The 26136-nt window shown below is 43.8% G+C and overlaps 5 protein-coding genes across 5 annotated transcripts; 2 read left to right on the top strand and 3 right to left on the bottom strand.

Moving 5' to 3' along the window:
• Positions 1–26: 26 nt before the first annotated feature.
• Positions 27–2462, bottom strand: ccnd3 (cyclin D3; the record flags this gene model as incomplete). The annotated part of the gene is given in 6 exon segments (XM_084031725.1): positions 27–176; positions 178–231; positions 467–609; positions 1426–1588; positions 1938–2153; positions 2226–2462. Coding segments are annotated over 6 exon segments (963 nt in total).
• Positions 2463–2990: 528 nt separating this feature from the next.
• On the bottom strand, positions 2991–8831 carry bysl (bystin-like). The gene is made up of 7 exons (XM_084020337.1): positions 8436–8831; positions 7911–8067; positions 7660–7798; positions 7418–7551; positions 7153–7313; positions 3998–4100; positions 2991–3814 (listed from the first exon to the last, which is right to left on the bottom strand). The coding sequence occupies exons 1-7, from the start codon at positions 8713–8715 to the stop codon at positions 3460–3462; spliced, it is 1329 nt and encodes a 442-aa protein (XP_083876463.1). The 5' UTR covers positions 8716–8831; the 3' UTR covers positions 2991–3459.
• Positions 8832–8917: 86 nt separating this feature from the next.
• Positions 8918–10785, top strand: med20 (mediator complex subunit 20). Its single transcript, XM_084020349.1, has 4 exons — positions 8918–9085; positions 9336–9481; positions 9979–10232; positions 10321–10785. Exons 1-4 carry the CDS (start codon positions 9072–9074, stop codon positions 10540–10542), a joined length of 636 nt encoding a protein of 211 aa, XP_083876475.1. The 5' UTR covers positions 8918–9071; the 3' UTR covers positions 10543–10785.
• Positions 10786–12401: 1616 nt separating this feature from the next.
• Positions 12402–19406, top strand: usp49 (ubiquitin specific peptidase 49). The gene is made up of 7 exons (XM_084020250.1): positions 12402–12725; positions 14317–14415; positions 14599–16070; positions 16454–16661; positions 17119–17227; positions 17411–17616; positions 17705–19406. Exons 3-7 carry the CDS (start codon positions 14664–14666, stop codon positions 17806–17808), a joined length of 2034 nt encoding a protein of 677 aa, XP_083876376.1. The 5' UTR covers positions 12402–12725; positions 14317–14415; positions 14599–14663; the 3' UTR covers positions 17809–19406.
• Positions 19407–20461: 1055 nt separating this feature from the next.
• Positions 20462–25621, bottom strand: tmcc2 (transmembrane and coiled-coil domain family 2). The gene is made up of 5 exons (XM_084021444.1): positions 25383–25621; positions 23153–23599; positions 22287–22897; positions 21868–22003; positions 20462–21648 (listed from the first exon to the last, which is right to left on the bottom strand). The coding sequence occupies exons 1-5, from the start codon at positions 25383–25385 to the stop codon at positions 21349–21351; spliced, it is 1497 nt and encodes a 498-aa protein (XP_083877570.1). The 5' UTR covers positions 25386–25621; the 3' UTR covers positions 20462–21348.
• Positions 25622–26136: the final 515 nt, after the last annotated feature.

Raw genomic sequence — 26136 nt, 5'->3', positions numbered from 1 at the left:
GTGTTCCACAGCTGTAAGTTAACAATTTAGCAAATTCCAAGAGAGGAGTGTTTTCGCTTGATTTCCTGGGGTGATGTCACCGGTGTCAATACAACATCCTGAAAGTCAGTAAGGGTGTTGCTGATCTCAGAGCTGTGTGCTCCTGATCTGCAAACACTAGCCTGGAAACAAGGGGGGCAGGCTGTGCTCCAACACACTCCCTAGCTGATCATAGCAGAGGAGGACAGAGTTCTGTTCAGGGACACATTCAAAGAAAAACAACCATAAGTTCATCAGTGGGTAACGGACAGACGTTTTTCTATGGATCTTGACAAGTACTTAATGTCAATGGTTGCTCTTATAAACATACTAAATGTCCACTAAATGCTCTTATAAACATACATTAGTTTGTTTGCAGTTAATGTTGACAGGTGGGCAAAGTCAAATTTGATATTATCAACAAATGTCAGTTAAACATTAACCTTACCAGATCAATGACCAAAAGGTTGGCCAGAAACGTCATCACCAAATCAGAGGAGGCCGCAGCATCCACTGACTTAAGCTTCGGCGTGGCAATGCTCACGCAGGCACACGCAAGTGTGGAGGGCAAGAACCCCAAAAACCTGTCGTCTGACGACAAGAGGCAAACATCACTTACTCTTAAAAAAATCAAAGAATCCTAACTAGCGCTGTATTTCTAAAATAAGATGGCCACTTGTAGTGCACAGTACTTGAAGACTATTGCAGCAGTGAGAAAGTTAGTATAGGCTTTGTGTAGACAATTAAACAGATGTTTCACCATTGTAGACACACCCTCATGGACAAAAGCAAGTACTCAAAAGCAGACATTTCCCAAAACCTGATAATCTGATATAATATCCTAATTGCCTCAGGCAGGAGACACGCCGAGACACCTTTTTGAAAGAGCTACAATGTCGGGAGCCAAGGAATTGTCTTCATTTTATGGGTTGTAATGTCATAGTCTGTCTACAGCAGCACCAACTGAACTGTACCCCCGTGACCTGTTGCCTCGGGCAGCACCACAGAGATTCGTGGGAAATCAGCCAGCTGAATAGTTGGACGCAGGTCTTTCACGGCAGACAATACAGGCATTACACAAACTCAGCTCTCTGTCTCCAAAATGAACCGCTGACGCATCGCAATCAAAGTTATGTCTGCTTGGCGTCCACCATTCACAGCGCGTAAAGTCGTTTAATTGCACCGTTACAATTAACGCTCACTTAAAAAGGGATATATGTGCTTTCATTCGGCTGTAGTGATAAAAAAGGCTTTACAACAGAGCACAGAAATAAGTTAACACAAGAAAATATATGGTCAGACACGGTCTTTTTACTTATTTTTATCCACTGCCAATGCATATTTGCCTCTGCTGTGTTTTATTTGAGGTGGAAAAAAAACGTGTGTTGGTTCGGTTATGCAACTTACCAGTGGCTGCCAGGGCAATGTAGGAGTGGAAATGCCTGCGCATGATGGGAAGGTGGTCAGGCTGAACAAAGGGGAGAGCGTTAAGGACTGGCTCCAGGAAGTCAGTCGGTATCACGGATGCCAGACACCAGTCTAACCTGGACACCACGACCATCTCCCATTGCTGCAACACACACACGCTCCTCATAAAGAGTCCACCATCAAAATAATAAATGGTAACCATAAAAGCAATGCAACGCTGAAAATGTGTTGTAAATCCAGGTGGTATCCATTAGATTCCAGTGTCTTTGGTACATTTATCAAAGCCTCATATTATGGCTCAGTGGGTAATTTGCTTGTGACCATTGTCTTAATTCTTTATATTTAGGGCATTTAGACATATTCTTTATGGGGACATGCACAGTAAAAGAGAGTGCACTTCACTATTAGAGCAGTAGAGACAAAACTTCCTGCATCTCTGCACTTCTATGATCCCATATGCAATGTGTAGTTTATATAAAAAATAAAGTTACCAGGATGTCTGAGACTGAGATTGAGTTGTCTGTGTAGATGCGAAGCTGGCTGGCAGTCAAATGGACGGTCTCTCTCATTTTGGAGGCCAGGAACATGCACACGGTCCCCAAAAGTTGCAGGTTGGGCTTTTCAATGGGGAACCTGCTCAGGTAACAGTCCAGGTAATACATCGCCTGCGGGAACACCTCCTCTTCACATTTCTGCTCCTCGCACACCTACAATAGAGACTCATGTTGTACCTTTAAGTCAGCTAGCTGAGATATACTTTCAGTTTGGTTTGAATGTACCTGAAACATCCACACTGACAGTATCCTCCTCATGTATGGCTGGACGTCTGTCTGCACTCGGCCAAAATAAGGAGACACCGGGCAGCTCTTCTCTGCCGCCGTCAGGTTATACAGTATCCTGAGGTCGCCGGCCACGGGAGCGTTGCTACGCGCCCGGAGGACCACCTCAGGCCCCGGGTCACCGGCATTTAACGCTGTTTCTACGGATCCACGTCGTGTGTCCTCAAAAAGATCCATTCGACGAAGTTGAACACAGTAGCATTAAATGTGACTTCGGCTACTCAATAAAAATAACAATAGACCCCCCAAACTGGCGTTTAACAGTTATTTAGTTAGCTAACGTTAGCTAGCTAGCTATGCTAACATTCTGTAACTGTAACATTCAAGAGTCCTTCGGTATAGCGGACACAACGGCTCCACTGCGCGTTATTTGCATTTTCAAACCAGAATTAACTAATGTCATCATGATCGACCAGAAAAATTGAACCTAACGGGTAGGCCATGGCTCCGTGGTTTACTTAATGTCAGGTGAGAGAAGCTAGAATCAGTTGAGGTTAACTTTCTTTTCTAATTGCCGAGTGTCAACTAAATTCGAACAATGAAATTGTATTTGAATGCAACAGTGACTCGCTGCCCTTTAACAGTTTTTTAAATTACTTTTACATGTATAACTATTCCCAATCTTAGAAGAGCTTCCTTAAAAATACACATTTGTTTACTTTTCAGGTATTGAAAAGGTATTTTTCTGTAAAAAAAAAAAAAAAAAAGTGTATTAAGTTTAATTTCCAATTTATAGGGGTTTACATGTTGTGAATTAGTGTATGTTAGCTGACAATTTATAACAGAAACTCAACAAAACAAAATTGTGCTCAGGTCTTTTACTATCCCTCTTTTGAATTGCTTAAACAGTTGACAACATAAAATGGTTGCTCATCAATCAACACAAATATCAGTATTTGCATTTCCAATCACTGCACTGCAACAACAATGTTCAGCGATTCCTGTATGAAATTAAAACGCTACATCACATCTGATGTGTATTTTTAAATGTCCAAACTCAACCAAGCAGGAACACAATGACGGCCCCTGAGACATTGTAATGAGATGCTGCCCTTTGAAACTGTCCTTTCGTGGGTCAGGAAGATCAATGAAGTTAGATTTAACACCATTTTATCCACGCTGAAGACAGCATTAATCATTTGCATCAGAAGGAGGAAACGCCACACAGAATCCCTCAGTCCATCTCAACTGTAACAGGGAGCCCCACTTCAAGATCCCTTGACTCAGAGTTCTGAAGTTCCCTGCGAATCTCTGCAGAGATCGTAGGGTGTGTTTGTATCTTGAGCAGCTCCAGCAGCGCCGTCTTCTGTTCGGATGCCAGATCAGCTTTGTAGCGCTGAGCCAGGGTGAGTAAACTCTGATGCCATAACACAGGAAGCACACGCTTTTCATTGCGGAAAGACAGGAAGTGGGCCACCAAGGCATCCAGGACACGGAAAGGCAGGGCGTATTTCTTGTCGAGCAAGAGCCGCAGGAAAATACTGTTGGCGCCATTGTACTCCATCTCTGCCAACTTAAGCATTGCGGCGCTGAAAGAAAAGAGCGATTTTGCATGTTATACAACCTACCATGTTATGCAACCCTGCCTGTACTTATCTTGCCAACATCACATGCTGTTTTGCATTCAGGGACACCTGGCTGAATCTGACATAGATAAAATTCTGACTACGGTCTGCAGGTGTGTGTGCATCATTACATTAAGGAAACATTACCTGGAGTGGAGCACGGGGATGGAGCACTTTGTGAGTATGCTTCCGATGATGATGGCTTCCCTCAGAGTACACGTCCCAGACTCACACATAGGAATCAGTATGCCTGTGTGACAGAAGAGGCCCAAAACATTCAGAGTATTAAAAGGTGAGGAACCTGTGAGACAGATGCAGCAGAAGATCTGATACATCTGACTTTAAGTCCCTTGTAACTAAAATGATTAAACCTCCAAAAGCACTGGATCTACACACACTTCCAATAATGCAAGGCAATTCCCTTGTTTAGGACTTGGCAGAGTCAACATGATCTGAGAACTTAAGATGATGGTATGATTAACAGAGCCGGTCCTGTGAGGGTTAACAATATCCATTACATTTGGGTTTAATCACCATGACAACAGACTTTGACCGATGGGAAGGCATCCATGTTTGTAGGGTATCTGGCAACTTTCAGAGACATACTGGCGTTTCAAGACTATCTAGCCTCCATATGGTGACATATTTCTGAATTAAACAGGACCGGCGGGAGGAATTTGATTGTTCAAAAGATTACAACCATCTCTAGCTCTGTGCGGAGATGTAGTTGGAGACTGACTGATAGATCAATGTCATATTATTGGGTTAAATTGGTTGATACTAGCCGATGTTAAAATGCATCATATTTTGTTCTCCATAAAGAATAAAACATTTGATTTTTATATAATTATACAAAGACCTTTATTTTTTGGGAGTTTTTTTTTCTCCAGCCCATAGATGTGAATGTGAGTGTGGATGGTTGTCTGTCTCTACATGTCAGCCCTGTGAAATAGGATATAAATTATATAATGTAAAATAGGTGCAGAATATGACCAGGGATGTGATCTAAAAGAGTTGAAAAGGACATTTTTCATTTCACCCCTTTGAATCCTTAAAAGTAAATAATAATGGCTGTTCTGCTTACAATCAACTTTTCTAATTCAAAAGCACAGTCAATACTGATACTTATGGGAATGCCTATAGAATTTTTTAAACACTAATTTGATTTAAGTGACAAAAGATTACTTAATTTATTTTGAGTTTGCTTTCTTGTTTGTCCATATTTTGAACTCATTCATTATGGAAAACATCTATTTTTGAAAAACAATGATACAACACACATTTCGGAGCCTCGAGATGCATTGATCATGTGGAAAAACATAAAAAGGGACTCACATATGCATTTCATTATTCACATATTCAACTACTTCAGTAAACTACATGAGCCCTGAATAAGAGAACAAATAATAGAAAATGCCGATCACATTTCTCTCTGTCACACTAAACAGTTGAGTGTATTTGTGAGCAACACTGCCGCTTAGTGGTTGTGTCTCGTACTGATGGTTTTTTAATATAGGTCATGGGATGTTGGGGAGAAAATAGTCCCGTTAATGTGGGACGGTTTGTAAATAGTGGGTTCACAAAGGAATAAAGAAAACAATCATTAGCCAAATGAATGCTAGAAATTTGGAAGTGGCTTGACCCAATTAAATCCGACTGTTTTTAATTACTGAGCTTCCAGAACCAATGATGTTATTTACCCGGCGGACTCCAACAAATCCCGTCAGTGTCCTCAGAATTACATTTCTAAATTTAGTCCTGAAATTAGAAACGTGACACGTCCCATATAGCTTGTATTTCCTTCTTTACAACAATCTGTTAAATCCTCTCATTTGTTCACCCTGCCCACTTTTTATTTTCACCGGTCACGTGTGACTAGAGCTTATCCCAGTAATGCTTTACATGATTGCTGCTGTTTAGAGGCCCGGCAGGCATATCACAAAATATTTGACTTCAACACTATTTAGATTTTACTCTCAGCTTGCCCTCTACTACACAACAAATGTATTTACTATCCAAATTCATTCAGTCCATAGAAATTTAAAAGAAAAATTCATGTAAAAGGATCATGTTACAGTATTACTTTTACAAATACATTTTATAACACCTCGTCGTACTTCGGAAAGTAAAGCAAAAGTAATAAGATCAGTAACACATTATTCTGTATAGACTGAAATATATGTAAGTAATGCATTACTTTCAAATGGAAGTAACTCCTAATATGTAATAGATTACATTTCAAAAGGAACTTGTCCAACACTAGTGTTAACTTACTGTTTAACACATGAGATTAACATCAACTAGGGCTGAAACTAATGATCATCTTCACTATCAATTAAAGTTCTAGTCTACAATTTTTCACTTGAGCCAAACTTTAGCCAATAGTAGCCATCCGGTCCGCATGGCTACTATTGGCTAAATGTTCCGATCCAATCCTCGCTCACTCTCCTGCTCCTGCTCACGTCTCGTCCCGACTCACTTCCGCGTTTGAAACTACGAGCGGACGAGACGCTTGTTGCCCTGAGCAGTTCAGGTACGGAGCAGGGCTCTCACGTGATTTTGGCTGAGGCTGCAGCGTCAGCAGGGAGGGGAGGGGAGGGATTGTGGCGAGCGATCGCCGAGCAGTTTGGGATCGGGGACGTACTGCAGTCGGGGTGAGAGAGAAATCCGAGCGGCACCCGCTGCATTTACACCGATAATGTTTCATCATTCGTGGCCATAATAAACACTATTACTGCTTTGTACATGTTGTGGAAGTCCCGGACACACCGGGAAACTAAACGGCGTCCTGCCTGAGTTCATAGCGGAGGGAATGTTCCCATTCATTGTCTATGTAAGAAGCCGTGTAATGCCGCTGCGGAGCGGCGAGTTTCGAGAGACGGGGCGCCGCCACCCGCAAGCTCTCGAAAATCTTAAAACTGACCGTTGTCGATCTAAAATAAAGACGGATTCAGCAACTGCATAGCTTATTTCTCACATAAAATGTTTTCAGAAACACATTTCCTGAACTATTTTCGTAAAACAAGAGGGAGGTGGGAGGCTGCGAGGGGAGAACGATATTGATTTATGTCTGTGGGAAAAAAATGCCCATAACGGTCATGTCATCAAGTATCTTGTTCTATCCAGTCCAAAACCCAGATTATAATGTAGATCAAGTAAGCAAATTATCATATTTTAGAAGCTAGAGCAAAAACTTGATAGAAATAAAATAAAATCTTGAGAAAAATAGATAATTCTTCCGTCTATCAATAATCAATTAATCCAGAATTGTTGCAGCTCTAATATCAGTCTTCTCTACTGACCTTTAAACCACGCTCCTGGTTTGAACAAGGCCTTCTTCAGAGCACTGTACAGATGGAAGTTGAGCCGCTTGTACTCTGCAATATCGTCTCGCACTCTGGGCAGCAGCACCAAGTTGTAAAACCTCTGAGCCATTCGCTCTTTCAGATTGGACGAAAATATCCTAGAACAAAAGCAGGGGACAAAAAAAAAAGGCAATGAAATATCTGCAGTAAATCAAATGACTCACCGAGTGTAAAGCCAAACACAAAGCAACGGGGGACTCACCTTGTTGCCTGATACATGGCGGCTGCAGTCCAGGTCTCAGGCTCGGTCAAATAAAGAACCTGCTCCCAGTTTGAAAGTGCCGGCACTATTTTAAAAGCCTTCGGCAATTTACCGCTGCGGTATCTTGCCAGAACCTGAAGCAAAACGACAGGAATGTCAACTCAAATGTAACCGTTTACCAGGAGATCTTCACATTTACAGTCAAGCACTAAATGGACACTTTAAGACAACCGACAGCTCACCTTGTTGACGCCTTTGTACACTTCTATGACCCTCGGGTCGAGTTGGGGCATTGGACGCCCCGATGCCTCTGACATCACCGTCCCTACCTCTGTCTGCTTCTCCGTAATCTTCTCCATGATAATATCAGCTAAGGTCCGTCTACAAAGAGCACGAAGAGGAGGAGAAATTGAGCTTATGGTGCGTGTGTGCGATTTGAATTCAAACTCTACAACGGGTGTCCAGATAAAGCCGGGGTTATGTTGAATCTTGCCTCATCGGAGGGTTTTTATTCATGAACGTCTCCATGGCCTTCTCATCGTCAGGGTCAACGATAACTTCTGTCTCGCACACGACGTTGTCGTCATCAGCACCAGCTGCTCCCAGGGCCGGCCACTCCTCATCGGAGTCTGCGTCCTGTGTGTCAGTCCCTAAGAGTTTATTACAAAACAGAAGACAGTCAGTAAGATGGTCACTCTTATCACCGTATTGGTCAAAATATGAATTTCATACTACTTTCATACATAATTTTCATAACCTTCATTTCCTTCAATCCAATATTGCTGATTTATTAGTTTCCTTCACTAATTCAATGAAGACTGTACAATTAATGTTGAACATGTAAAACTACGAATTACTGTTTGTGAATATAACCATTACCTAAAAGTATGCTTACATGTACACTAACAGAAGAGTAGACTAGTCGTGTCACAGTAGCACCCATTCAATATAATGCTTCCCATGTAAAAGACAACTTGTATAGACTTCCGGATGCAGATTCACATTACAGCAACATTACCGAGGACCGTGACTGGTGTTTTCTTCGTCTTCTCCGATGGTAGGCCATATTCGGTCTGAAGCTCCTCTTGCTGAATTCGTGCCTGTTCTAAGATCTTCCGAGACAGACGCTCGTCCACGTATGTGGCCTCGTTCTCTTCGCGGCCGTCTCTGCTCTTCACCCGGCCTCGGGCTCGCGTCGTGTCCGCCTGTAGGATCTGGTCAGCCAGCGCCACCGCTGGTCCTCCGCCGCTCGGCTCTCCTCCTCCGCCCCCGCCCCTGGACTTCTTTACCTTCGGCATCGCGGTAAATTGATAGAAAATGCGGCTAAAATACGCGCTGCCTAAACTCTTTAGACTTTACGAGTACTGTAAACAGTCGCTTTCCAACACGTGCGACTGCCCATTGCAGACGGGAAGTGACGTTTTTACGTCACGTGACGTCGAAACCTAGCAAGAATGCGTAGTCGCGTTAAACTGTTTTAATTTTCGACGACGTGTGAAGACTGAGCCTCGTTAATTATCAAGAATGTTTGTTTGCTGTGTAAAATATTTTATACTCTTGATTTAACTTTAGCGGAAGACTCACATTTCACCCGGAAGTACTCAACCCACAGCGAGGAAAACGATTGGAGGCAACAAAACAACAAAAAACATCAATGGGGGTTACTTGGTGAGATGATTACTTTATTGTTTAAGCGATATTTAAATGTTATCAATGTTTGGAACGTCATTAATTTACATATGTGTCTCCAGTAGCTCGCGTCAACCATATATTGACCGGTATAATTGTCATTTGGCTGCGCTGCGTCGCTCACTGCCATTCACACGATGCTCTTAGAGACCGATCAGCTTTCTGATAACATCATATGCAGATAATGGATACTAACGTGCTGCGGTCCTGTGTTTCTGTGGTACTGCAGTGTGTGCCAGGTGCCCGTGGCAGAGGGCAAGAGTGTGCAGCAGACAGTGGACATCCTGCACAAGAAGCTGGAGCAGCTGGGTGCCGTGAAGCAGGGCAGTTTCTGTGTAGACTGTGAAACATACCATGCAACAGGAAATGTTAGCGGTAATATTTAACTCTTTGCATTTTCTTTGAGCATCAGATTCAACCTGTAGGTGTTACTCTCATCCTTATCATACATAGCAGGAAAAGGGGTATTCCTGCAATTTGGTATTGTTCCTTATAAAGTATGAGTATCTGAAAGCAAATATATCCAGACTTTTAGTCTAATATTGCTCCCCAGCTGATAGTTTTGCATGTCATCAATTTGTAAAGCAGGGTTTCCATTGTACAATTTTAACAATAACTGTAACAATTGATCATATTTTAATGGTTTTACATATTTTGCATGGAAAACCTTATCCTGTAACTACTCTGAGTTCATCAGATAGATGTACTGGAATACAAAATTACTAACTGCAACATGTACAAGTTACATTGTGTTGGAGTAAAAGTATCTCACAAAGTAAATGTGCTAATGCTTCAAAACTATTATAAATACAGTACTTGAGTGACTCACTTTACTTACACCTCTGACAGTCCGTCTTGCCCATCTGTTGTAGGTCAGCCCACCAAGCTCTTATACATGATGCACAACTCTGAAACCCCCCTGAGCTGCATGGGTCTGTTTGAAGGCGGACCCTGCATGGTAGCCGACGCAAACTTTGACGTTCTCATGGTGAAGCTAAAAAGTCATTTCCAAAATGCCAAGGGGCACAAAGTGGAGTGTCGTGGTTCGAGGTTCCGCTACTGTGACTTCTTGATAAAAGTTGGTACTGTGACAATGAGCTCAAGTGCCAGAGGGATAACAGTAGAGGTATGTAGTTAAATTAATATCAATGTGAGTGGAAACATGACATTTTTCCCCCGCTGTGGCTGCATTAAATCTTTGTGTGTTTCCTCAGGTGGAGTACTGTCCTTGTGTTGTCCCGGGGGACTGCTGGAATCTCACAAAGGAGTTCATGCAGTCCTTTCTGGGCCCCAGTGTTCCCGAGCTGCCGTCTGTGTATGCTGCCAAGCCTGAAGGACTCTTTGCTCCATCAGACTGCGTCGACACCATGACCCAGTACCTGGAGTTGTTCAACAAACTTCGGAAACTGCAAGCCCCAGGAAGCAACGTGCGTTGAGTTGTCGGTGGCAATGGAGAGAACTTATTTTTTTACGTTTGTTTTGATGTTGCTTGAGTTCTGGTCCTGTGGATCAGAATGATATCCAGGCATTGTTCAAAGCCTGTGTTTTGTTAAATCTCTATTTCTGGAGCCTCAACATTAAACACTTTACTATTTGATGAAAGCTTCTTGTATTAAAAAGACTTAATGGAGAGCAGAAGGAGGAATCTTGATTAGGTAATAAAGATTTGAACAGGAAAAGCCTTTTTAAGTATGCACAATGATATCTGCAGGGACCTGCGGCCGGGTCTCAGCTCAATGATGTTTTATATTCAATAGACTTTTTCATGGTAGAGATATTGACTTAAAAAATATAAAATACAGGTAACACGAATAAGGTCTCTGTTGAGTTTTCATTGCCCATTAAGCCATACTATTGATCTGCATGTACAATACAGAGGTGTTACTAATAACATTAATGATGACTCCTTTCTAGTGAACCAGGACAATGGCTAAAAGGAATTGAGCAAACATTAATTGTGTTACTTAGAACTATATTTTTCATACTACGGCATGTTAATGTCTTCTGTGGAGAAATTAGTAAAAGATATAAACTAAAGGGTCCGTGGGGATGAATTGCGTACGTGCAGGGTCTTTAAAATGCTGCTTTCATTTTAATGCATACATACATGTATGGTACATTGTCTTACTGCTACTTTAACTGAAGTAAAGGATCAAAACATTTCTTCCTCCACTGATGTTTGACAGGTAAAAATGTCCACTGTAAGACAGACAGCCTAAAATGATTCAGTTAAAAAAACAATACATTGTATGAAAAATGATAGTCAAAGAAATTTTGCACACCCGATGCATATTTTTGACAAATAGTCCTGGATTACTACACTGCTCAATTACAGGAACACTTAAATCACACATAAGATTACAATGAAGGAATTATTTAAGTTGAAAATCTTTACTGATGTACATTTTATATTTTGTTGAGAACAAAATTACACAAGTCAGTCAATAGAATCAATTATCAACACATGTATGGCTGGATTCAAAATCACACCAAAAATTGAAATCACAGGCTGATCCAACTTGTGTGAATTTGATCAAAACAACTCATAATGTGACTCAGTAGTGTGTATGGCTCCCATGTGCCCGTACGCACTCCCGACAATGTCTGGGCATGCTCCTGATGGTGTCCTGGGGGATCTCCTCCCAGATCTGGATCAGGGCATCAGGCAGCTCCTGGACAGTCTGTGGCAGTCTGATACACCGATAAATAATGTCCCATAGGTGCTCAATTGGATTTACGTCAGGGGAACGAGAGGGCCGTCAATGACATCAATGCCTTCATCATCCAGAAACTGCCTTAACGAGGCATTGTCCTGCACCAGGAGGAACCGAGGGCCCACTGCACCAGCATAAGGTCTCGCAATCATCTCTCAGGATTTCATATGTGCTGGGAGACACAGCAAAACTTCTTGCAACCATGCGCATGCAACCACATGCAAAACCATTCCCTTTTCGGGGGTTGTCTTGCTTTTGCCTCTCCATTGCACCCGTTGTCACTTTTATTTGCACCAAAGCCGGTGAAATTGATTCATGATCACTTCTGCTTCCGAAATGGACAGATTGACCTCCATGAAGTTTAACTGACTTGGTGTTATACAATGAGGATTACGTGTTCCCTTCATTTTTTTAACCAGTGTACTTGGCACCATGCAGTTTCACCCTGTTATCTAGGATCACAGATTAAGCAGTGAAAGAGGCTCTAAATGTAGATTTTGAATCAAGTTCCTTCCACATGACAGTTTCAGCGAATAATGTGTTTACGTCCTCTAAAACGTTTTTTTTTTTTAAATTTAAATCAGATTAGCACAAACCAGCTGACACATGGCGAACACGGGGCTTTCGGGGACATTGGGGTCAGGGGCTCAGGGGCTCAGGGTTTGCCCGGTTGCGGTCGGTCGAGCCTCGCTTATTGTTCCATGTGGCCTCGGTGGGTGGACGGACGGACGGTCCATCTTGCTGCCTGTTGTTCAGCCATTCCGCCAATGGGAGCCCGGTTGCCGCTCAGTCCCAGTCCAATGAGAGCAGCGGCGTCTGGGCTCGGATTGAGAGTTGGGTTGTTCAATCTGCGAGGACGACAACAACCAGCCCAGAGTGCACCGGATGGATGGATGTTGGCGAAGGTAACGTTACCCAGCTTTTTACGTGATCAGATGTTACGAATGTAGTATGGAGCAACGATGGGGGGCCGGGTGTTAATGTGCGCCCCCATTTAACCGGCTTTCTGTGATGAAAGTCACCCGGGGACTTTCTTTAAACGGTTAACGGCGCAGTCCGCTAGCGAGCTAAGCCGCACACAGTGTTAATACTTAGCGTTAGTTAACGTTAGCGACCGACGGCAACCGTTGGGTTTACTTCGATTGTCCTCCGCGGACGCGTTAGCCGCGCAGCTAACGGTAACTTAGCTACTATTGCAAGCTAATAACACACCGCTGAATGTAAGCCACTTGGTGCCAAGCGAATCATCAACTAAGTACATAGATACATACACATTAAATAAGACAGCGAAAGGCTAGGCGACGCTAACCCCGCACAGAGCCGCCGTAGCTAGCGGTTAGCGGCGTGAGCTAACTTATGGGTTGTTTAGCTGCCTCGGAGAAACTAAGTTGTCGGATGTTCCTGGAGAGTGGCTCCCCGACTGCTCTTTGTTCTGGCCGGACATGGTGACGGTGGAGTAGCTAAGCACGGTGTTGAGAGACAGCTAGTCTGGTCCAGGCGACAGGCTTTTAAACACGGACACATAACAGTCGGAATATTGTAACATTTATGAATATCGGCGTCACACGCGTTAATAGACGCTTCCAGTAGCACAACGCACAGTAGCGCGATTTGGGGGTAATGTTGATATGCAACCAACTGGAAACCAGTTGCATAGACTTGCAAGTTAATGGTGGGTCGTCCAAATGTTACTTTTTTTAAAAGTAGTGGGCTGGTTACACAAAGAGAAAAGGGAATGGTGTAGTGCAGCGCTGGTACCGGTGAGATGGACAATTACACGGATTCACCGCATCATGGACTGGCATTCTCCTACATGTCAACCGTGCTGCCTCTAAACCTGGTCCATGTTCGACCTTTAAATATTGTATCAATGAGTATGCGCACCATATATTCTGCTTTACTGAAAGGGGCATATTTTCCGCCATAACAACTACACTCTGATATGTTTTCACTCCAATGACGTGTACTAGGTTTCTAGGTAATTTCAGGGTAAATTTTGTACAGTCCAATATTTACATACAATGTTTCAATGGGCGTTACAGGCCCACAATATCAATGGAAGCACACTTGAAGTCAAGGAAACAAACCCAAGCACATAAGAAGAAAGGCATTGTATGAAACTGGTCTGTGCAAGTGTTTTTATTTTATTTTATTTTTTTACCACAGTGTTAATCATGTTTCATATATCACTGTAATATCTGTCAAACTGTGTGTAGAAGTTATGCAATCACATTGAGTTCTCTGGATATTAGTACTGAAAAACAGAATTAGAATGCCCACAAACCATTCAATGTTTTCACTACTGGAAATTATCTAATATCATCACACACTGATGGAAACACTACTTAAATGCTGGGTGCCTTGAAGTCGAGAGATATTTAGATGTTTGCAGACCAGAACATCTGTTAGTTAAAATACAGCTTTTGGTGTATAGAGTCCTGAAGCCACTGGATTATAATCCAAAATGTCATCCCAGAATGTTTTTGTCGTTGCCAGTGGTGGACATGGGTGATGGAACTGAACGTTGCCGTTGAGTTGTCTCTGCAGATGTTGTGATGTATTGTCTGGAACCTGATCAAGCAAACTACTTTTAAAGTAAGCAAACGTTTCACTTTTCCCCCCTACTTAAACCTGTCACCTGTTATGTACAGTACATTGTGTGCCGTGTATGCTCATTCATGTGAATGATTCAGACTGGATATGTGTTTATCAGTCTTTTTAACTGGATTATAAGGGCAGATCTTAATCTTTTTTTCCCCCTTGTGAATCTTACCCCAGAATGAGGTGCTGCTTGGTTACAGGACGTGTGTCCTATCAGTGAGGCCACATGTGTATCGGGAGAGATGGATCGTTGTAAGCACGTGGGACGCCTTCGACTGGGCCACGACCATTCCGTCCTCAATCCACAAAAATGGCACTGTGTGGAATGCAGCACCACCGATTCAGTGTGGGCCTGCCTCAAGTGTTCCCACGTTGCCTGTGGACGTTTCATGGAGGAGCACTCACTCAAACACTTTCAGGAGTCACAACACCCACTGGCTATGGAGGTGCGTGAGCTGGATGTGTTCTGTTTTGCCTGTGGAGACTATGTACTCAATGATAACGCAGAGGGAGACCTCAAACTCCTCAGAGGGGCGCTCTCTACTGTTCGCAGCCCAGGTAGACGCTCCCTGCGCTCCTCAACTGGGGGAGATTGCACCTCCTGGGTTGGGGAAGGTGGGCCACAACCCACCATGCAGCTGGCATCGCGCCACAGGAGGAAAGCACTTCTTGGGAAGATGCTTCGGCTGTGGATCGGCAAACATCAGGATGTGCAGAATGAGCGTGAAGAGAAACTTGAGGAGGCCAGAAGACAAAAGAAAGAGGTAAAAAGGAGACTCATGGAAGAGCTTGGTAATGTCCCTCCCAGAAAGAGCGCTAGGCTTCTTACTCAGGCGCCACGTTCAACCATCACACTCATTCCTCGCAAATTTCGTGACCCTCCAGAACGCCTACCTCCTCCTCCCAAGAAGCCTTCCCTTCTAACTCTGTCCCGTAAGGCTCCTCAGAATGGCAGAGCTGCTAAACTGAGGAGGTACTACTCCACACATGCGGTAACCCGTCGGAGACCCGCTCCAGGTGTCACTGGTCTGCGCAATTTGGGCAACACGTGCTACATGAACTCAATATTGCAAGTGCTGAGCCACCTGCAGAAATTCAGGGAGTGTTTTCTCACGTTGGACCTGTGTGAGACTGAGGAGCTGCTGGCCAAGACCAATAACTCCCAGGGGATAAAGGATGTGACAGGAGGTGTAGTCAGCAGTGCTAAGGCAGCGCTGTCAGGATGCCCTCTTGGACGCATGGGGAAGGCAGGCAGCTGGAATTTGCCTGTGGGCAAAAAAGAGAGTGCGCCGCCTGCCCCACAGTCTTCGGAGTTGGTCCAGCCCAAGGAGCCGCGCTGCTCCACCCGCCAGCAGATGTCTCTGTGCCACGAGTTGCATACACTTTTCAGGGTCATGTGGTCGGGCCGGTGGTCTTTAGTGTCTCCGTTTGCCATGCTGCACTCTGTGTGGAACCTCATCCCGGCCTTCCGTGGTTACGACCAGCAGGATGCCCAGGAGTTCTTGTGTGAGCTGCTGGACAAGGTGCAGCAGGAGCTGGACACAGAGGGGTCCAAACGCAGGATAGTCATCCCCATCACAAAGAGGAAGCTATCCAAGCAAGTGCTAAAGGTTCTCAACACCATCTTTCATGGACAGCTACTCAGCCAGGTGAGACATCAGATATGAGCCCCATGCACTTTGTGGTATGATTACCATGTCCCAAGCCTGCCTTTAAACTCTGTGGAAAAGTGAGGCAACAAGGACTACTTACAAATGAGGTGTGACTGTAGACAAATATGTTATTGCCATTTGTTTTACGTTTTTTAATATTTGAATATCACTCAAAGACTTTACTTCATGAAATGATGTGATCGGCAGAAATATATTGGCTAATAATATTGATTATTTCCCTACAACAACAATCAACTGTACTCATTGTATTGGCTGTAGAGATTGAAGACTTGGTGGCATCAACAAACATCACACCTACTTACCAGTGTAGTCCTCACCTGTTTTCTCTACTCACCTTGCTGTGTGTGGTTTCTTTTTAGGTGACCTGTCTGTCCTGTAAGCACAAGTCCAACACAGTTGAGCCATTCTGGGATTTGTCTTTGGAGTTTCCAGAGCGATACCACAGCATAGACAAAGGCTCCGGCTCCACAGCTTACCAGCGCAGCTGCACCCTCACAGAGATGCTGTCCAAGTTTACGGAAATGGAAGCTCTTGAAGGCAGCATCTATGCCTGCAACCACTGCAACAGTAAGTACAATGTTCAACACAATGGTTTTGAAAACATTTAAAATCTGTTAAGGTTTGCCCTCTACAGCTGGAGTTGGACACATCTGAATTGATTCATGATGCTTTCCCACAATGAATCATTATATTTTAAAACCTGACCCTGTCTTTTTAAGCCTTGTATATGGATTTTAAAAAAATCCATGTCTGACGAACTGGTTTGTCAATAATGCTCTGTTCCACAAGAGGACAATGACTCATTGGTGGAGTGATGAGTGTTAGCCCACTGTTGACAGCCTCGGAGGAAGCAGCGATTTGAAAACTAGGCTGGCAGCTACACAAAACGTTAATCTGCTTGCAAGCGCTGATGTATTGTAAGAAAGTGTGTCACCTCTACACTAAAACAACGCCTCATATCCGTAATATGCATTTGAATTGATTTGCGATTCACTTACCATCTCATTGTTTCATGGTTTGTCAGAAAGAAGACGGAAATCATCCCACAAACCCCTAGTTCTCTCAGAGGCACGTAAACAGCTTCTCATCTACCGTTTACCTCAGGTTCTACGGCTGCACCTCAAACGCTTCAGGCAAGTCTCTCTACGAGCTGATTTTCTATTAATGTTTACTAAAAAACAAAACCACTTTGATTTGAGCAATAAAAAAAACAACAATGAACAAGACTGGGTTGATAAGAGTGCTCTAGCACAAGAGCGTTTCTGTTTATCATGGGTTGTGAGTCCTCAGGCTAACTAGTCCCTGTTGTATGGCAGATGGTCGGGGCGTAACCATAGGGAGAAAATCGGCGTCCACGTGGCCTTTGACCAGGTTCTGAACATCAAACCATACTGCTGCACAGGCTCAGGTCACTCTGTCCACAGAGGAGGCTACACCTACGATCTGTCTGCTGTTGTTATGCATCATGGTAAAGGCTTTGGCTCAGGGCACTACACCGCATACTGCTACAATACAGAAGGAGGTGAGGAAGAGAACCGACTCCATTCAGATCAAACTATGATGTCCTGTTGCTCTGTTGTTGACCTGTTTTAATGTCTTTGTGTCTTCAGGTTTCTGGGTCCACTGTAATGACTCTGAGATGAAGGTGTGCAGTGTGGAAGAGGTGTGCAACACTCAGGCCTACATCCTCTTCTATACCCAGAGGTCTGCCTAGGTACCTCTCGCTGTGATGTCGACCTGTACGCATTGATTTTAAGGCTGCATTTATGAAAATGTTCCCTGATTTTTCCCCCCCCAGATGTCATTAATCACTTTGAAACGATTGACTAAAAAAAGGTGCCGTAGCACAGCCGCAATCATGAGTCAAGGTAAACATTTTAGCAGCATGATCCGGATGACGAAGGTGATGATAATGGTACACACACTGTAAGGTAAATCAAAGGAAAATGGTTTGAATTTAAATACTGTAATGGGCGGCTTTGGATTATGTTTGATTTTAACAAAAAAACAAAAAAAAGAGAGAAAACAAAAATCCTTTTCATAAATGAGGCCTTAGCTGTCTTGGCCTGTGGGACCAGCATATCGGTTAATGGCCCCAAAGAAGGTCCAACTGTCCTGCTGAACACCACATCGTGTGTCCGTGTTTTTGAAAACAATCGGGCTCGTGTCTGTCGAGTCTGGGATCCTTCAGGCGCTCTCCTGAAACAGCATTTTGCATTCAAAGGCAGCGTGGATTCTGGATTTTAGAGCATTTCTATCACAATAATGTCGTCGGTGTGCATTTTTATATATATATATATATATATATATATATATATATATGACACAACTGTGCATTTGATAGCCAGTGCACCACATATTATAAAAGGTAAATTTTTCAACATTATTGTGTAGCTACACTTGAATGAAATGACTCTTGAGTAAAGTCCAGACTCTGTGTCGCCTCCTGTTCAGCTTTTTTAATTATCGTGAAATGTCAGTCATGGAAACTCTTAATACTCATTCCTGTGTTGTTTGTACTTCATCATGTCCTCTCCTCAATTGTACTGGTGTGACTGGATTACTGTGTCTTAGGCTCGAGGCCTTTAGCCTGCGCTCTCAGTGAACAGAAATCATTTGGGTTTTTTTTGTTTGTTTATTTTTGTCATTCTACGTTTCACTTTGATGAAAAAACTTGATTAAAGATGAGTGATGGAAAAGCTGCACTTTTGAGGAGGGGCTACTACTGTTGGTCCTATCTTTGTGATTGTTCATCTTTTAGCTCCTGTATCTTGTTTAAATGGCAGCTCCCCCTGTGGTGTAACGGTTAGACTAGTCTGAGCCCGGGTCGGAGACACTGCACCTGCGTTTTAACTGCAGGAGATGGAGGGGAAAAACATGAGTATCAGACTGAGATACAGACGAATGTGTTGGGGTATCCATTTTTAGTTGAGCACCTGAAAGCAATATATTGTACATCTTGCATCTTGACAGGAAATTAAGATAAAATCAGGAATTCTTCTGCTTGTTATACAATGTTTTTTTTCTACTCCGCTGTTTCTATCAAGATCTTTAGAATTTGCTAGTTAATCAAGAAAAACGGTGTGTTTGATATGAGTCAAGCGCAAAAACACATTTGTGAACTCCATGTAAAAGTTGGAACAATCTAATGACGATGAATGTCTTACTTTTCAGTGGTCAGGTGTGGCCATGCCACCGGCTCTGATCCCCCTTGAGTTCTGTCTTGTACTGTAAGAATACCTGTCATAAATGTAATGGTCTTATGGGTTTTACCTGACGGTAATTATTAAAAAGACAAAACAAATTTTAAAAGTTTCTTGGGTCGTGTTGGTTTTAGAGCGAATGGTTTCTTCGGTGTGATCATTTGTCTTAATAAAAAGATGGAGCTGGGTTCATTCAGGTCATGAGTGCAGCTTCACTCACTTAGCCATCTTAGTGCCTGCAGCATCCATGTTAACTGCATTATAGGAGGATACTTGCATGCTCAGTGTACATCAATAAATGCCACAAATTTCGCATCACAGCAAACAGACACTGAAATAATAACAAGATTAGCAGATGGATACACGGGTGATCTGAAATCTATTAATTCTGCTAAATGTAATATGGCAGACAAAGATGCATCTGATGGGAGGGTGTTCAATTTTAATAGACATGATTCTAATTAGATTATATAATATGATTATTTATCTTCACAGTGAACGGGTCCCCTTACCTGTTATTTAAATGGATGTATCATGATGAGTTTTTTGCACCTATCAAATAAACAGAATGCATTTGATTGAAATCATAGAAATCAAAGTGTAACATAAACCAGATTGTGATATTTTATGAATAATGAACCCTTTTTTAAGTGTTCATATGTTGGATCCAGTGGTTTTATTCACATAAATAAATAGTAATGCTTTATAGAGCAGCAATAAGACATTAATAAAAGCAAAATGTGGGATGCCAGGGTGTAAAAAATCCCATTGGTGTTATGTCATCATAGATGTATCATACAGATGTTTGTCATCGATTAATATATGCTCAATAAATTGTCGAATTAAGTACATTTTGCTTGGGCCGTTTTTAAAAAGTAAGTGGCCATACAGTCCGATCAGTCAAGCCTTTTTTTCAGGAACTGGCATCCCAAAAGCTACCCTTATTAAAGGACCAAAATTGATTTAAATAGATATAGAAATAGATTTATTAACTATTATTAATGGCTTATTAGAAGGCGCTACCAGTATTTCTACATCTTAAGTGATGGAAGATGTCGCTCTCTTAGTCTAAAAGCATTTAAGACAAAATCATCAGTCTCTGCAAAAGGTCGATACGGATATATTCAAGGTCAGCCTAACATATGAAATCATTTATTTCTTACATTGTTTAATAAAACAGCAATAATTATTTTTTGCAAACTGGATACAAACCTTGATACAATTTGACATGCCAGTTAATTTGACACTGTGTATAAGTAGCAGTTCTACAATAGTGATTCTGAAAATTGCATTTATAGACAGAAGAGATTTTACACAGTTGAATTATTGAATTATTCTGAGAATTTGTCGCATATACGAGAAGTTCATTCAATTTGAAGAGAAAGACACGAAGAGAGAAATGTGTCTAAATGCACTTCTTCAACAGGAACGTGAAACAAACCAGGAGTGAGTTGAGATACAACATATCTGCGATGTAGCTCCGACAAACAAACGGCAGTTATAGAAGATTAATTTAGTCGTTAATGAAATGTTAACTCATGCCAGCTAGATGCATCTTGGTGCACATATGGAGACATGCATGAGCGCATAACATTCATGAAAAAAAATAATATATATACTATAGCTTCAACATGAAGGTTACAGCGGACATGATCAGTGTTGAAAAGTCATTAAGTCGCTCTAGTCTTTGCAACTCGTTTATCATAAATAATTAGAAAAAAGACGATCTAAAGATTTCTTGCAAAAAATTCAGATTTTGTGACAGCGATGCTGTCGATGATTGCTCATCAACACCAGTAGATTTGGGTGAGATGAGAGGATGTCTTTGTGTAACTTAATTGGCAAGCAGAGATTTTTTTGTTCTTTTTCACTGTAAACAGCTCTCAACACTCAGCGACCGCGTCATGTCCACCTTATCTAAAAGTGCTCTGTTTCATCCTCAGACGCTCAAAGGGGACGAGTTCCACTTCAGTCTCTGAATCCCTGCTGGGGTCTGGAGTCTGGGACTCTCTGCTCTGCCCCCCCCCTCACTGGAGTCTCTCTCAGGGAGCTCAGCTGGGCAGCAGCCACGGCTCCACGAAGTCCCACTGCTTCCACAGGACGAACAGCAGCAAGGTGAGCAGGAGGGTGGCGCCCACCCGGGCTCGGGTCTTCATCAGCGGGGTGATGAAGTTGGCCAGGGTGGAGACGAAGACCAGCAGCACGGCCATGAGTGCCAGGATGACGTTGATGAGTTTGCCCAGCAGAGCTCGAGCGTTGGCGTTCTCCACTCCCTCCAGCTGGACGACCTGCTGCTGCTGCTGCTGCAGCTCCAGCTTGGTGATGCGCGTCAGGCACGACTCCACGGCCTCCTGTGTGTGCACACAGTAAACACACTGTCATTTTCTATTCAATACCCTGAAAACACATGTTCTCAATCAGCTTTTCACTATGAGGGACAAACATGAATATCACAATTTTTTGTATGCAAAATGTAGTTTTCGGTTCTCACTTGAGAGGCCAATACAATATTATATCACAAGCCAAATTTTAATGGGTTTATATGTCTCGAACAATGTAGCAGGTTTGACCTGAATGTCTCTCGCTCTCTCGTAGGACTGGTAGGCGACTTTTTCCTCCATGCTGGCGAGTTCCTGTTTGAGGTTAGTCATCTCATTCTGGTGCAGCTCTGTTAAGTCATTCAGCTGTTCCTCCAGTCGCTCATACCTGAATACGGGACACCAAATGAAAGCTTTAATGCATTGTCGACTGTATCTAAAGTCTGTTGCAGCTTATTTCTCGGAGCCACAGAGCTCCATTGACTGAGATGTTCCTTCATTAGGAGGATCACAGGCATTGTAGTTTATTTAAGTTGATCCGCTATTCGACCCGCAGCAGTAAATACCCTAAAGATGTGCTGTTTTTTTTCATGGGATTTGCTGACAATAACACAAATATAGTCTACTCCACTGCGAAGAGTTCATAAGCTTGCCTGACAATGTTATAATACCTGTATCTCTCTTCTTGCAGGCACTGTGTCATGTAGGAGTAGTCACTCTGCAGCTGGCCCTTCATGTCCTCGATGGCGTCCTCCATGTGCGCCTGGCTGGCTTTGATCTCCTGCAGGCCCTCGAGGAGAGAGTCCCAAGAGCTGTGCATGTGATGGTGGTGGTGGTGCCCGTCCAGTCTGGGGCTCCCCATGGTTGGTCCTAACAGTCCTCCTCCTCCTGCCCCGCCTGAATTGCTGCCTGCCCCGGATCCGGATGAGGCGCTGGAGCACTCGTCGTCGCTGCCGTACTTCGGGCTGGAGACCAGAGTGGCACTTCCACTCAGCGCGCGAGGTGTCGGGGCGTCCTCGGAGTGGCCCCTGACGCCGTCCTCGAGCGAGTCCTTCAGATGTGCAATGTTGTCTGCGCTGCCAAACTTGTTCCTGATAAGACTGGCGAACTCCCGCGGCTTGGAGACCACGGCCGTGTGAGTGAAGGCCGACACTCCGCCTTTGACCCCTTCGACTACTCCACCTCCGAATCCACTTATACCGGCACGAACGTTGGCCCCAACGTCCTTTAATCCCTGCTGCATGTCCCGCAGGACATCCTTAGGCTGCCGGGCCGGTCCATTCTGTAGAGAGGGAAGAGCAATGAAGAAGCAGAGAAGTGGAGGATCTCAAAGGCGGGAGAGATGAGGTTAAGGGAGAGAACTTTTGGAAGACAGATGAGGAAAGCCGGCCTTGTGGAGAAATAGGTGAGACACGGGATGATGCATCGGTTTAGGAGATGAGATTCATCAGTCTATATTTGGACACACGTGTTCTCACAAAGATAGCACTTGTTAATTATTCAAACACAAACTAGCGGTGCACACTTGCTCACCTACCTGCTCTATCTCCTTTAGCTTCTTGTGATAGTGCTCTAGCTTCTTGTGCAAGTGTGCGATGGTCTGTGCCGACTTCTGGTTCTTCTTCTCGAACACCTGCTTGATCCTGGACGCCTGCTGCTTGTCCGCGTTGTGGGCCAACTTCAGGTATTCGGCAACGTTATCGTCACGGGCTTCCTGCTCCACGCGGATCTGCTCGGTGACCTTCAGGACCTTCTGCTGCAGGTGCTCCAAGGCTGCACGCGTCCGCTGGGGCTCGCCGACTGCATAACCCTCTGCACCCCCGCAGGCCATGACCCCAGACGCCGCTGCTGCCGATGCTGAAGCTGCTGATACTGCTGATGCTGATGCTGCCGCTGGCGCTCCATCTGCACTGATGTTACTGTCAGAGCCTCCATGGCTGGTGGTGGAGGGTAGGCCAAGAGTTGCCACCTCACTCTTGTCCAGCTGGGGGGACGAGAGGGCAGGGGGAGGTAATCAAGGCTGGAGAGAGTACTACAATATCCAGATGAAGTACTATTGACATGACTTAACTCAAGTAGGTCCATCATGTTTTAAAATCTACTCAAGTAAAAAAGCCCAGTGAAAGGGGCAATTTTGCACCCTGATTATAATTATGTGTGCTTTCTTTTTCAAGTTTTCCTGCATGGGAATTAAATTAATCTTAAATTGAAATGGATTATAGATTATCTATCTGATGGTGCCAAACTGTGTGTTCCTTGGTAGATTTGTGGCTTTCCAAAAATGGTTAGGCTTTAATTTACAACTCTGAAAGTTTTTCAATAATATAATTTCTCAGAACTAATCAGGGAAATACGAGACAAAGTGTTTTATACATTTTAATTGAATGTTTGAGTGTGATCCAGAGAGTATTCTTGTCACAGCTGGTCAGCTGAATGTGCAAAATGTGGCATTTTTCTCGAGACAAACATACAATTCAACATACATGAGGATTAAAGCTTCTATAACAAATCAACCACGAACCTGGGCTTATTTACTTCATTTAGTATTTATTTACTTTTCCCAGTATATGTTTTTCGAAAATTGTCAATTGCTGATAAAGTCAACTGACAAACTAAAAAGAATATCTTATCTTTCTCCCTGTTTGATCTAAAATTATAACCAATTAACAGACTCTGTAGGAGTGAACTTCTTGGGAATGATGAGGGAATTACAGACTCTTAAAATAAATGTCTGCTAACTGCTATTCTAAAATAGGAGTCAGTTAGTTATGTCCATAATTGATTTGGTGGAGGCATCAGAGAGTACACAGAAAGGCCATCATACATTAATTAGATGATTCATAATTAGCTCTGCACAGCCTAAAAAATCAACAAACCGGCTTCACCACAGACAACACCTTTGAGTTCAAAATGCATCAGGTTCACACGAGGAGTAAGCTACCAGCATGTACATTCAAATGCATGATGGTAAGGTGGTGATAGTGATGACGACATGGATGTGATGGGCTATAGTGAGTCTGTGAATGTAAATCAGTGTTCTGGGTCATTCTGTCTGACTGATCTCTGGTCTGACATCTCATTGATCCACGAGGGAATCCCCGATATGTAGGCTCTATCATCTATAGCTCTGTATCTTGGGCAGATGGTGGGATTGGTAACGACCTCCTGTCTGATGTCAAAGCAGTGTAATCAGAGCCTGCAAACATGAGCTCTGACAGACACATGGCACCAAGCATCTCACAGCGCTGCTCTAATTTCTCCAGACGGGACGACGGAAGTGATTTATTCCTATCTTATGTGCGTGAGAGTGTGGTTTTTTTTTCTCTTCTTCTTATAGACAAAGTAGGTTACAACCCCGTCACAACCTAACGGAGGGGGAAACAGACGACTGCAGTCCCTGGTGGTTAATCATGTCCCGGTCTCGTCACATGAAGTGAGATTCTCATGCAGCAGTTGGAAGCGATGGCTCATACGGAGTGGAGGGTGGGGGTGCGGTGTCTGGTGAAAACAAGACAACAGCAAACAACACGGAGCAGATGGGCACATCTAACTGGGATGAATCCGGGGATGGAGTCTCCTGGAGGTCGGAGGAGAAGGCTGTGATGAGGATGGAGATGACAGATGTCTACGGTGTGTTATTAAAAAAAAAACAAAGAGGACGTGCCTTCTCCACTCGGGCAGGAGGACACGTCGAGACAGCCGATGGATGCGAACACACGGGGATGAGACACAAGCGACACAGCGATAAATTAAATTAGAAACGTTACCATACTGCTTTAATCCAATTTTTGCAATGCCATTGCAAGTCTGTGTGCGAGGCCCATCCTCCTCCTCCTCCTCCTCCTCCTCCTGCCTCCTCCTCCTCCCCCTGTGCTCATCGAGGAGGAGCCCCCCTCCTCAAATCTCTTCAGCCACAGCCTTTGTATGGCTGACTATCACCTCACCGGATCCTAACGCTTCATTGTTCGAGCCATCGATATCTGCAGCCTCCCTCTCCCCCGCCTCCCCTCTCTCTCTCTAAAGCTCCGACCTATTCCTCCCTCCCCTCTCTCTCTCCTTTGTGTCAGATGCTCCCTCCCGCCTCCCTCTGTTTCTATCTTACCTCTCTCTCTCCCTCCCTCTCTCTCTCAGTCTAAATGGAGCTGCCCTGCCCTATAATGGATGTGGGAGCTGAGGGACAGATGATGGAGGGAGAGGGGCGGGGGAGGGGGGGCTTAGCGCAGGCGTGCAGGTGCCTGTGGCACTGAGGCCGGAGGGGAGGGGGGGGGGGCTCATCCCTAATACACCCAATACAAACAGTGCGTGGCTGACTGCAGTGATGTGGTGTGTAAGTGCACGTGTGACTCGCTCTCTTCATTTACATTTATGGTTACATGAGCCTGTTTGAGGTGAGTAAATGTACACAAGTGTCAGCAAAATGTACCTAAACTATCAAAAGTACTGGTCCCCTGTGTTGCTATTATTACATCCGTGTGAACGTACATGTAGCGTTTCACTGATATATAAATAAAGCATGAAACA

This window comes from Eutrigla gurnardus (assembly GCF_963514095.1).
Source record: "Eutrigla gurnardus genome assembly, chromosome: 2".
In the NCBI taxonomy this organism is placed as follows: Eukaryota; Metazoa; Chordata; class Actinopteri; order Perciformes; family Triglidae; genus Eutrigla; species Eutrigla gurnardus.
This window is presented reverse-complemented; position numbering and strand designations above follow the sequence as displayed.